At 39.0% G+C, this 13,789-nt stretch overlaps 1 protein-coding gene across 2 annotated transcripts in view; it reads left to right on the plus strand.

Moving 5' to 3' along the window:
* The window catches only part of sugt1 (SGT1 homolog, MIS12 kinetochore complex assembly cochaperone), an 84,807-nt gene that overhangs the window by 19,227 nt on the left and 51,791 nt on the right, over positions 1-13,789 (plus strand). For both annotated transcript variants that reach the window (XM_061935131.1, XM_061935139.1), the window contains exon 6: positions 6,996-7,049. In XM_061935131.1, the coding sequence (XP_061791115.1) occupies positions 6,996-7,049 (54 nt within the window). The remainder of the gene's footprint in view (positions 1-6,995; positions 7,050-13,789) is intronic.

Here is a 13,789-nt window from a genome sequence, read left to right on the forward strand (position 1 = left end):
CTCCTGAGTATAAGTCGCACACCCGGCCAAACTATGAAAAAAAACTGCGAATTATAGTCCGAAAAATACGGTAGTTGACTGTACAAATTTACTTTACAAAAGAGAAGTGTGGGATACTTCTCTTGTTGCCTTATTTGTATTTGACTTTATTAAATGTATTTATATTATCATTTGGTGCAGCTGGGCCAGAGCAGGAGGGGATAGAAAGAGAATAAAAGGAAGACAGAGGGGGAAATTGTGGGGACAAGAGGGGGATTAGACAGACAAAAACAACAGCAAACACAACAACAATAGAGCAACATCAGCAAATAGGATATGTACAAATATGATGGTAAAAGTGATAGCAAAGAAGCAGTTAGCAAAATAAATAATAATACAGAAATGACAATGACCATTATTACAAATACCAATAGAAATAGCGCTTTTGATAATGAACAATACCAATAATTTACCTCTATTATCAACAATACAGTTGTTCAAATGCAACAATACATATACGTAATGATAACTAGAGATACAAAATAATGCAGAAAAATGGAGGGGAAGAAAGAGAAGCAACCTTATTAACCTTGTAGATTGTTATAGTAACCTTAGGTTAAGCTTTGTTAGTGTGCCATGTGTTACCCAGTTTCCCCTAGGGCAGGGGTCGACAAAACTTTACCACTCAAAGAGCCATTTTGACCAGTTTCACAAATTAAAGAAAACAATGGGAGCCACAAAAATCTTTTGAAGTTTAAAATGAAATGACACTGCATACAAGGTTTTTTGTTTTTTTTGCTTTGTGCTATGTATAAACCAAGGGTCTCAGACACGCGGCCCACACTTTAATATGATAATTGAATGTTAGTGCGGCCCGCAAGTTTTATATGAATGGCGCTTGACAGCGTCATACTTGTCAACCCTCCCGATTTTTCCGGCAGACTACGAATTTCAGGGCAAATATTCTCTCGAACGTGCCGTGATGGTACAGCATTTAGCGCCCACTACAACCAGCGTGCCGGCCCAGCCACCCGTTGTTTGGGGCTTCTGCTTGCTCACGTAGGTGACAGCAATGCATACTTGGTCAACAGCCATACAGGTTACACTGACGGTGGCGGTATAAAAAAACTTTTAACACTCTTACTAATAATGCGCCACACTGTGAACCCACACCAAACACGAATGACAAACACATTTCGGGAGAACATCTGCACCGTAACACAACATAAACACAACAGAACAAATACCCAGAATCCCATGCAGCCCTAACTCTTCCGGGCTACATTATACACCCCCGCTACCAAACCCCGGGGGGGTTGATGTGTGGGGGAGCAGGGTTGGGGTGGGGGCGGGGTTTGGTGGTCGCAGGGGCCCGGAAGAGTCAGGGCTGCATGGGATTCTGGGTATTTGTTCTGTTGTGTTTATGTTGTGTTAAGGTGCAGATGTTCTCCCGAAATGTGTTTGTCATTCTTGTTTGGTTTTGGTTCAAAGTGTGGCGCATTATTAGTAAGAGTGTTAAAGTTGTTTTATATGGCCACCGTCAGTGTAACCTGTGTGGCTGTTGACCAAGTATGTCTTGCTGTCACTTACGTGTGCAAGTAGAAGATACATCCGACAAAAGGCTGGGCTGGCACGCTGTTTGTACAGATTGTAGAGGGCGCCAAATGCTGTACCATCATGGCACGCCCTTATTATTATTGTAAGGGTGAAAATCGGAGAATATTAATCCCGGGAGGTTTCTGCGAGAGGCACTGAAATCCGGAAGTCTCCCGGGAAAATCGGGGGGGTCGGCAAGTATGCAGCTGAGCCGCATCAGAGTGATCAAAGAGCCGCATGCCTCTCCAGAGCCGCGGGTTGCCGACCCCTGGTCTAGTCTCTTACGTGAATGAGCTAAATAATAATATTTGATATTTTACGGTAATGTGTTAATAATTTCACACATAAGTCGCTCCTGAGTATAAGTCGCACTATGAAAAAAACTGCGACTTATAGTCCGAAAAATACGGTAGTTGATGTAGATATCGGGTGTACAAATTTACTTTACAAAAGAGAAGTGTGGGATACTTCTCTTGTTGCCTTATTTGTATTTGACTTTATTAAATGTATTTATATTATTATTAGGTGCAGCTGGGCCGGAGCAGGAGGGGATAGAAAGAGAATAAAAGGAAGACAGAGGGGGAAATTGTGGGGACAAGAGGGGGATTAGACAGACAAAAACAACAGCAAACACAACAAAAACAATAGAGCAACATCAGCAACTAAGATATGTACAAATATGATGGTAAAAGTGATAGCAAAGAAGCAGTTAGTGAAATAAATAATACAGAAATGACAATAAAACATTATTACACTACAAATGGAGCAATACAAATACCAATAGAAATAGCGCTATTGATAATGAACAATACCAATAATTTACATCTATTATCAACAATACAGTTGTTCAAATGCAACAATACATATACGTAATGATAACTAGAGATACAAAATAATGCAGATAAATGGAGGGGAAGAAAGAGAAGCAACCTTATTAACCTTGTAGATTGTTATAGTAAATATAGGTTAAGCTTTGTTAGTGTGCCATGTGTTACCCAGTTTCCCCTAGGGCAACAACGTTAATATATGTTTGATGAAACGTGATTATGTGCATGAGTGTATATATGTATATGTACTTGTACAACCAAGTTTAATTTCTAGTGTTGTCTCCTGAGAAGATATAACGGTGGCCTAAATGAGAGCATTTTTCTTTTCAACCATGATTGATTTGATGGACTTTCCCCATTAACGTTTAGTGACACATTGGTCAAAATGTAATTTTTAACAAAGCTTATGTTTGTAAAATATTATCTAATATAGTTAAATTATGTGTTCTGTTAATGCAGGGGCAGAAGACGTATCGTCAAACAAAATGTTACACAAATCCGGAGTTCAACTCCCACAGCATATTTTGTATGTGTTTGGTAGTGTAATTAAAAGTTGAATCTATCCATCCATCTTCTTCCGCTTATCCGAGGTCGGGTCGCGGGGGCAGCAGCTTAAGCAGGGAAGCCCAGACTTCCCTTTCCCCAGCCACTTCGTCCAGCTCCTCCCGGGGGATCCCGAGGCGTTCCCAGGCCAGCCGGGAGACATAGTCTTCCCAGCGTGTCCTGGGTCTTCCCCGTGGCCTCCTACCGGCCAGACGTGCCCGAAACACCTTCCTAGGGAGGCGTTCGGGTGGCATCCTGACCAGATGCCCGAACCACCTCATCTGGCTCCTCTCGATGTGGAGGTGCAGCGGCTTTACTTTGAGCTCCCCCCGATTGACAGAGCTTCTCACCCTATCTCTAAGGGAGAGCCCCGCCACTCGGCGGAGGAAACTCATTTCGGCCGCTTGTACCCGTGATCTTGTCCTTTCGGTCATGACCCAAAGCTCATGACCATAGGTGAGGATGGGAACGTAGATCGACCGGTAAATCGAGAGCTTTGCCTTCCGGCTCAGCTCCTTCTTCACCACAACGGATCGATACAGCGTCCGCATTACTGAAGACGCCGCACCGATCTGCCTGTCGATCTCACGATCCACTCTTCCCCCACTCGTAAACAAAACTCCGAGGTACTTGAACTCCTCCACTTGGGGCAAGATCTCCTCCCCAACCCGGAGATGGCACTCCACCCTTTTCCGGGAGAGAACCATGGACTCGGACTTGGAGGTGCTGATTCCCATCCCAGTCGCTTCACACTCTGCTGCGAACCGATCCAGTGAGAGCTGAAGATCTTGGCCGGAGGAAGCCATCAGGACCACATCATCTGCAAGTAGCAGTGAATAGAGTGAATAGAAGTTGAAGCTACCAGTTGAGAATTGGCTGAAGTGTCAGGTCAAAAACTAAGCCCCATGCCCTCAAAGATCCAATTCAATGTTTTTCTGACATTTGGTTGAAGCACTGCAGATGCCCTCTGCTGCCCTCACAGATTTCACTCTGGCGGGGGTCGGCAATGCGCTCATAAGCGCCGCCCTAGTGGCTCCCTGGAGCTTTTTCAGATGGGGGGAAATATATTTTTTGTTTTGACATGGTTTCTATAGGAGGACAAACATGACACAAACCTTCTTAATTGTTAAAAAAAATCCCACTGTTTATATTAAACATGCTTCACTGATGAGAGTATTTGGCGAGCGCCGTTTTGTCCTACTAATTTCGGCGGACCATGAACTCACCGTGGTTTGTTTACATGTGCAACTTTCTCCAACACTGCCAAAGAAAGACGTGTTTTATGCCACTCTTTCTTTGTCTCTTTTTGTCAACCAAACGTTTTATTGACTTGTTTGAGTGCTAATCAGGCATATCCGGTCACTGCATGACTGCAAGCGAATCGATGCTAACATGCTATTTAGGCTAGCTGTATGTACATAATGCATCATTAAGCCTCATTTGTAGGTATATTTGAGATCATTTAATCTATTTTACTTATGTCCTCTGTGTATGTAAAAGATTGTAAAGTTTCCTTTAACTTGGAGACACACATCTATACCTTTGGCCATTCTAAGCCAGTAATTTCCAGTACCGGTAGTTATCTCACCCTCAGATAAGCCTTCAATTTATTACTGTGTTCCAATGTTGTAAAAATGTGTAGAATAAATGTAAAATTTCTGTCAACGAAGATTTGCGTCTGCCTGCGACACACAGTCATTTTGATAGTAGGCTAATATAGACACCTACGTCATGTGTTGCCTTTATTATAACGCTTATATAAGGCTTTTTAATATTTGCTGCTACCGACAGATCTTATTTTTTTAAATTTTTGGTCCATTGTGGCTCTTTTAACAATTTGCGTTACCGACCCTTGCTCTACACTGCAAAAAGTCAGTGTTCAAAAACAAGAGAAAAAAAATACAAAAATTAGGGGTATTTTATTTGAACTACCGTATTTTTCGGACTATAAGTCGCAGTTTTTTTCATAGTTTGGCCGGGCTCCAGTGCGACTTATGTTTTTTTCCTTCTTTATTATGCATTTTTGGCAGGTGCGACTTATACTCCGGTGCGACTTATACTCTGAAAAATACGGTAAGCAAAATTATCTGCCGATAGAACAAGAAAATTTGGCTTGTCAAGACTTTCCAAAACAAGTAAAATTAGCTAACCTCAATGAACCCAAAAACACCTTAAAATAAGTATATTCTCACTAATAACTGTACTACTATATGAGTACGTATTTTCTATTGTTTCATTGAAAATAAAACCGCAAAGTCCATTTGGCTGTCATCTGTTTTAATATGAGAAAAGTCAGTCATGATTTTTTTTTTTTTTTTACATGCTTGAAATAAGAAATGATTACTTTAAAAAAGTAGTTTTATACTTGTGAGTGTTGATGACTCAGCTTTGCAACAGTTGATATTCTAGTTTCAAGCATGTTTTACTCAATATAGGTCATCAAATCTCAGCAACAAGCTGTAATATCTTTCTGAGATCATTTAGGACCAAAACCCTTAAAACAGGGGTGCTCACACTTTTTCTGCAGGCGAGCTACTTTTCAATTGATCAAGTCGTGGGGATCTACCTCATTCATATATATAATTTATATTTACTTATTTATGAAATATATGTTTTTGTTAACAAGTTAAAGGTGTTTAATGATAATGCAAGCATGTTTAACACATATAGTTAGCATTGTTAACAAGTTAAAGGTGTTTAATGATAATACAAGCATGTTTAACACATAGTTAATATTGTTAATAAATTAAAGGTGTTTAATGATAATACAAGAATGTTTAATACATATAGTTAATATTGTTAACAACCTAAAGGTGTTTAAAGATAATACAAGCATGTTTAACACATATAGTTAGTATTGTTAACAATTTAAAGGTGTTTAATGATAATACAAGCATGTTTAACACATAGTTAATATTGTTAATAAATTAAAGGTGTTTAATGATAATACAAGAATGTTTAATACATATAGTTAATATTGTTAACAACCTAAAGGTGTTTAAAGATAATACAAGCAGGTTTAACACATATAGTTAATATTGTTAACAAGTTAAAGGTGTTTAAAGATAATACAAGCATGTTTAACACATATAGTTAATATTGTTAACAAGTTAAAGGTGTTTAAAGATAATACAAGCATGTTTAGCACATAGTTAATATTGTTAACAAGTTAAAGGTGTTTAATGATAATACAAGCATGTTTAACACATATAGTTAATATTGTTAACAAGTTAAAGGTGTTTAAAGATAATACAAGCATGTTTAACACATATAGATTCCTTTCTTTCATGAAGACAAGAATATAAGTTGGTGTATTACCTGATTGTGATGACTTGCATTGATTGGAATCATACAGTGGTGCTGATAACGTCCGCATTTTCGAATGGAGGAGAAAAAAAGTCCTCCTTTCTGTCCAATACCACATGAAAGTGATTTGTTTTTGGCATCTTATTTGTCCAGCTTTCGTACTCCTTTGTATACACTTTACAAGAAATACATTGTCGGCAAACTCCGTAGCTTGCTAGCTTGTGCACGCCAGCTTTCTGAGACTCTTATTTTGTTAGTGCAACTGTGCAGTCGGTCTTTGGAGTTTTGACGACAGGTACGGCGCCAGAGTCTGTTGAAATAAAGTGTTTCTCGCCTTCCAGTCGGTAATTTTAATGAGCTGGCAGCAGCCAGCGTCATCTCAAAAGACCCTCAGGTGCCGTGAATGTCAATCAAGTGACGAAAGTGACGTCATAGTGAAGATTTATGATGGCTCATTTTTAGGACTATTTTTTTAATGCCTGGCTGGTGATCGACTGACACACCCTCCGAGATCGACCGGTAGCTCGCGATCGACGTAATGAGCACCCCTGCCTTAAAACAAGTAAAACACTTTAACATAAAATCTGCTTAGTGAGAAGAATTATCTTATCAGACAGAAAATAAGCAAATATCACCCTTATTTGAGATATTTAATCTTACTTAGATTTCAGTTTTTGCAGTAGGTTTATATATGTTACAAAACAAACAAACAAAGGCTCTTTTGTTTTCTTGTGTTTCTAACAGGTTCTGAAAAAACGTTTGAGATTTGGATCAAGCGATGCGAGGAAATGTTGGATGGTGAGTATTATTAAGAAAGTTAAACCGTTTGAGCAGAGGTTGTAGTTTCACATCGCATGTTGATGGGTGTAAATATCCGCTAAACTGATCAGACATTTACAGCCATTGGGCCGCTCCGCGGCTGCCTAGAGGGCGCTTACTTCCCAAAGTATTGTAAGCAGTATATCCCGCCGTCGTCTGGCTTTTTAGAAGGTAACTACGCCCTGTATAACGACTGTTATAAGCAGTAAGTTCTGTGTGTTGTCTGCTAATGGTAGCAGTTGGACAGATTTTAGGCTATACATTCAATGATAGCTATAACAACAACATGACTGCAAGGTGTTCATTTCAGTGATATGCCTAAATATCATATAATTCCTCTAGCCCAGTGTTTTTCAACCTTTTATGAGCCAAGGCACATTTCTTCGTTGAAAAAATCCCAAGGCACACTGAAACTCAGTCGCCGATATTGACAATAAAAAGTCGTTCTCGCAATTGTTGGATATGACTTTAAAGCATAACCAAGCATGCATCACTATAGCTCTAGTCTCAATGTAGGTGTACTGTCACAACCTGTCACATCACGCCGTGACTTATTTTGAGTTTTTTGCTGTTTTCCTGTGTCGTGATTTAGTTCTTGTCTTGCGCTCCTATTTTGGTGGCTTTTCCTCTTTTGTTGGTATTTTCCTGTAGCAGTTTCATGTCTTCCTTGAACGCTATTCCCCGCACCTGCTTTGTTTTAGCAATCAAGACTATTTAAGTTGTGCGGACATTGTTGATTGTCATGTCATGTACGGGTACACTTTGTGGACGCCGTCTGCTCCAAACGCTGTAAGTCTTTGCTGTCGTCCAGCGTTCTGTTTTTGTTTACTTTGCAGCCAGTTCAGTTTTAGTTTCGTTTGCATAGCCATCTCTAAGCTTCAATGCCTTTTCTTAGCGGCACTTGCCTTTTATTTATTTTTTTGTTGAAATGTTAGATACCTTTTTACCTACACGCTGCCTCCCGCATATTGTGATCAAGACAAACCATGTTCCTGACATCTACAAAGCAGTTAGCTACCTGATGCCACCTACTGATATGGAAGAGTATTACACGGTTACTTTGCCAAGCTCTAGGCAGAGGTGTGGACTCGAGTCACATGACTTGGACTCGAGTCAGACTCGAGTCATGAATTTGATGACTTTAGACTCGACTTGACAAAATGTAAAAAGACTTGCAACTCGACTTAGACTTTAACATCAATGACTTGTGACTTCACTTGGACTTGAGCCTTTTGAATTGACATGACTTGACATGACTTGCTACTTTCCCCAAAACCCAAAGATGAAAAAGTTATTCGGGAGCGCTCCGTATTTTTCATTGTGTACTTGTCTATCAGCGTTGCGTGTGTCAGCTGGTGTGCTGTCAGTACAACAGCCAATCGACTTAGATCTACTTTGTTTTCATCACACAGCATTCATCCAATCAAATTGCAGGACAACCAACGAAGAAGACATGTCCAAACCACACGCCAGTGAACAAAAAATGATACCTAAAATAATTTCGTTTGGGTATAAAAATTACGAGGTGGTCAACACAAAACGGTTTTGCAGTATGCAACACATGCGGTTCGAAAATTACTGATGGAGAGGCAACAACTTCCAACTTCGTCCGGCATTTGAAGTTGCACAAAGAACGGTAAGTTTTGAATGTAAGATAACGTTTATTGGCTAAGTAACGTGACTTTTATTTGCAGTGTAGTTAAATCAGTGAGGCTGTAAACTCACTGCTAACGTTATAACGTTATTGCAAACACGGGAATCTGTTGCAGTTCACTACCTTATTCATACTTTTTGTTCAGTGATTTTTTTTAAGCAGGGTTACGTTAGTCAATATATCACACGTAACGTTAGACGGCGGTCAGCAGCACCGCGTATTTTAGCCACCTAAAAAAAGACAAAAATAGTAAAATAAAGGTCAGTTAAAATGTATACTATATTATGAATATGTGTACCGTTTTAGCTAGCTTTCTGACATACTGTTGGTTGTTTACCTCAGTGGTCCCCAACCACCGGGCCGCGGCCCGGTACTGGTCCGTGGATCGATTGGTATCGGGCCGCACAAGAATTTTATTTTATTTTATTTTTATTTTTTATTTTTTTTATTAAATCAACATAAAAAACACAAGATACACTTACAAGTAGTGCACCAACCCCAAAAAACTCTCTCCCCCCTTTTGTTCTGGGCATTGAACATGAAGACTCTTCCTTCACTGTTCCGAGTGGCCATGAGAGTCTTGGCAGTGCCTGCCTCCAGTGCTCCAGTGGAGCGAGTTTTCAGCCATGGTGGCATCATACCACGCCCCCATCGTGCACAAATGACTGACAGACTCTTGGCTAATTTGGTCTTTTGCAAATGCAATGCAGCATAGGGCCCTGACATATAAAAAGTACAACTTTTTTGTTATGTTCACGTATATGTCATGTTTTTTCAATGTTAACACTTTTGTACAAATAAGTACATTTGCACTTTATTTTTCAATGTGTTTGTTCTGTAAAGGAATGAGTTAATGTTTAAAATGACTGGTTAATAGTGCTATTATAAAGTGCAATGTCAGCACAATTTTCTTTCCTGCAATTTCAAATGCACTTGTTTTAATAAATAAATACAGCGTTTGAAAAGCATACACAATCTGTGTTAATATATTAGTCTGTGGTTAAAAGGACTTGAAAGGACTCGAAACTCAAAATGCAGGACTTAGGACTTGACTTGAGACTTTCCAGTCTTGACTTTGGACTTGACTCGGGACTTGACTTGGACTTGAGGGCAAAGACTTGAGACTTACTTGTGACTTCCAAAACAATGACTTGGTCCCACCTCTGGCTCTAGACAGCACAGACACTCAATCTCCCACGGCACACCAGACTGTATGTCACAGCACACTAGTGTGCCGCGGCACAGTGGTTGAAAAACACTGCTCTAGCCGACAAGCTATTTTTATTTAATATACAGTACAGGCCAAAAGTTTGGACACAACTTCTCATAATCAGGGGTGTCAAAACGGCAAATCAGGCACGCGAACAATAAATAAAAATGAGCCAACGTTTTTGAATGAAAGAAACTGCTGTTCTAAATGTGTCCACTAGATGTCGCAATAGCAATTATTTGTATCTTTGTAGATTATGTTACATATGTAAAAAAATAAAAAATAAAACACATGTTAGTGCACCAGTCATAAATAACATCCTGTAATTTGATTTTTATATTTTTTTATTTTGATAGATAGATAGATAGAAAATTAACACCAATGAGTTGACTGATGAACATTATCACATCATTTATTCAGAATGTATAAATAACGACAAATAAAGGTAGAATACTATTAACCGCAACATGTAAGGGTAAAAACAACAACAGCATTATGATTTGTAAATTTTCAGAATGTGCTAGATCTATTTTTAAACAAAGAAAATAATCTGAATTTGTGGTGCTGTGATTTTTGGAAGTAAAATGAGTTTGACAGCCCTGATTTACATTGTAGATTGTCACTGAAGGCATCAAAACTATGAATGAACACATCTGGAGTTATGTTCTTTACAAAAAAATGTAAAATAACTGAAAACATGTTTTATATTCTAGTTTCTTCAAAATAGCCACCCTTTGCTTTAATTACTTTTTCGTACACTCTTGGCATTCTCTCCATGAGCTTCAAGAGGTACTCACCTGAAATGGTTTTCACTTCACATGTGTGCTTGAAGCTCATCGAGAGAATTCCAAGAGTGTGCAAAGTTGTCCTGTACTGTATTTAGTAATTGTGTAAAATAAAGGCACTTAAAAATGATTGTGCCCTGAATCCGTAAACCACTAATAACATTGTGTGTTCCTGTTATTTGTGTGGTTTGAGAAATGTATGAAACTTTGAGCAAGTTGCAAACCACCCCTTTGTTTCCACTTTGATCTCTAAATGGCGCATTCGGGGAGCTGACCAGTCCCTATTTATTAGACAAATGAGCATAGGTAGGTCTTTATTGTCATTGCACAAGTACAACAAAACTTTGTTTTCGGCACACCCCCGTTCAAGATTAGACAAACAAATAGTGTACAGGGTTACAGAACAGGTACGCTGATGGGTCGCCACTCGGGATGATGTTTGATAAGAAATTATCAAGTTCGAGCCTATTATGGAATCCTCTTATCAAACCGATTCCTTATCGATTCTCTTATCGAGTCCAGATAGGTTGTTGTATATGGAAAAAACCACAATATTTGGTTTAACAAATCACTTCACATTCTCTACTGCTCGCTACTATAGTGTTACCATATCTGAGTTATTGTGCAGAAATGTGGGGAAATAACTACAAATGTGCGCTACATTCGTTAACCGTGTTACAAAAAAAATGAATTAGACTGATACATAATGTTGGATATAGAGAACATACAAACACTTTATTTATTGAGTCAAAAATATTAAAGTTTGATGATTTGGTAAAATTGCAAACAGCTAAAATGATGTAGAATTAAATGATGGAATGGATGAAGTAAAGAAGTTAAACCTTGTACTGATATGATCCACTTTAAGAGGTTGTTCAAATGAATAGTGCTTACAAAGTACAAAGAAGAAGAATTATGAGAAATACTTTCAACCTTATTGAAAATAATATATTATTCATCTCAGTATATTAATAATGACTGAATTAATTAATTACATATTACAAAACTGGTGTATATACTAATTCAAAGATATTTTATTATAAAAAGGTCAGTAAATGATGTATATGTTTGTAAACGCTGGTGATGGGTCCGGCAACACCGATGCATCGGCGCATGCATCGAGCTCATAGAGCGAAACCCTGTGTCGGTGCGCGTACCGCTTTTAGAAAGTCACGTGACCGATCATGCGCTGTTTTGGTCACGTGACCGATACGCGAACTGTGTCGCACTCCCGCCTCCTCTGTGCCCTGTGAGCGGGTCTTTTCTACAGCCGGAGAAATAATAACTAAGAAGAGACGACTGAAGTGTTGATAACAACAAAACGTAACCCCCCCCCCCCCCCCCCTCTATATCCCACACCCCGGATTGTGAATAATGTAAATAATTCAATGTATATACTCTGATGATTAACTTGTGTGATGACTGTATTATGATGTTAGTATATATCTGTATCATGAATCAGGGACCCCGACTTAAACAAGTTGAAAAACTTATTGGGGGGTTACCATTTAGTGGTCAATTGTACGGAATATGTACTTCACTGTGCAACCTACTAATAAAAGTCTCAATCAATCAATGAAAGAAATAGTCTAAAATTGAATACGTTGGAAAAACGTTTTTTTTTTTTATAAAAATGTGTACAAAATTAATTTAAAAAAATCCCAGTCCACAAGCATCCTCATTCACAACACATTCTCTTAGATTTCCATGTTATGATACATGTTCACATTTTTTATTGACTGTATCTAAAACAGATACAAATATATTTTTATTTAAATGAAGATATGAACTAATCCTAAATTAAATACAATGACTTGGTTTATATTATTGTATATACTAGGTCATAAAATCAGTGTCAGTTGAGTCGGTCCATAGGTTGCCTGTAGGGATTTTTAATGTCCAGCAGATGTCCGTATATAGTGACACAATATCGACACAGTATCAATACAGTTTTGCAATGTGTCGAAACGCTTCATGACGCCTCATCAACCCATCACTAGTAAACGCTAAGAAGTGGGAAAGGGGTAGGATTAAATAAGCTTTACTTCTTCCTACTCCTGTAAAGTGAAATTATATGAAACTGTGATGTATTATACTGTAAGTGTGTTCATGTTCCAAATAAACTAAAGAAATAAAGAAAGCACTAGTTTATTAGACAGACTTGCAAACTCTGTCGTGGTGTAGATTACAAGATAACGTTAACGTTATCAGACACATACAAAAAGGCTCACGTTAACGTTACCGTTAGCCGCTGACTATGCTTAGGTAACGTTAGTCTAGCTAACATTACTGCAGTCCTGGTTGACATAAGAGGTAACGTTACTACAAGTGAGCAGATATGGAAATTAATTAATGTTAGTTACTAACCGGCGTCACCGCCACTGTAGCTGGGACAGGGGCAGCTGGCAGAAGAAGAGGGGCGTTCTTCGTCGTCTCTGCCGCTGCTTCGAAGACACGACACGCTTGTTGTACTTCCCCCGTTTTTTTTTGTGAAATTAAGCCATGCCTTGGAGCACTTTTTCCGGTCCATTTTTTTCCTGCTTTCCCTATCTGCGCCTAATGACTGAGCTACGTGACGTCATTTCTTGTGATGTCACACGGGGCATTTCTTGTCGGGACGAGATTCGTTCACAGGGATTCGAATAAAGAACCAACTCTTTTTCTTTACTATAGTGGGTTCGAGTATCATCCCTAGTCGCCACAAGCCCCGTAAAAGATGGGGAAAAAGGTAAACGCTAGGGGAGGATGAGTAAAAAAAAATACAATCTAGACTGGGCTCCTAAGGGGGCCCAGTATGGAGTGGGGTAAAAACCTCCATACCAAAGCACACATATGTCACGACGGCTTACTGCGCGGTTTGTTCTCCCGGGATGCCAAACTGACAACTCCGGACGAACCCGTGAAGGTAGGAACATGATTTAATCCATAAATCATACACAATACCCAAAGACAGGAAACAAACAAAAGAAAAGCATGCCGATCGCACGGGAAGCTAAGGCAACAACTTAGCACAGGAATCAGGAATCGAGAACAGGAATAAACCAACGTAACTTGGTGCATACCGCAAACA

This window comes from Nerophis lumbriciformis, linkage group LG03, assembly GCF_033978685.3.
Source record: "Nerophis lumbriciformis linkage group LG03, RoL_Nlum_v2.1, whole genome shotgun sequence".
In the NCBI taxonomy this organism is placed as follows: domain Eukaryota; kingdom Metazoa; phylum Chordata; class Actinopteri; order Syngnathiformes; family Syngnathidae; genus Nerophis; species Nerophis lumbriciformis.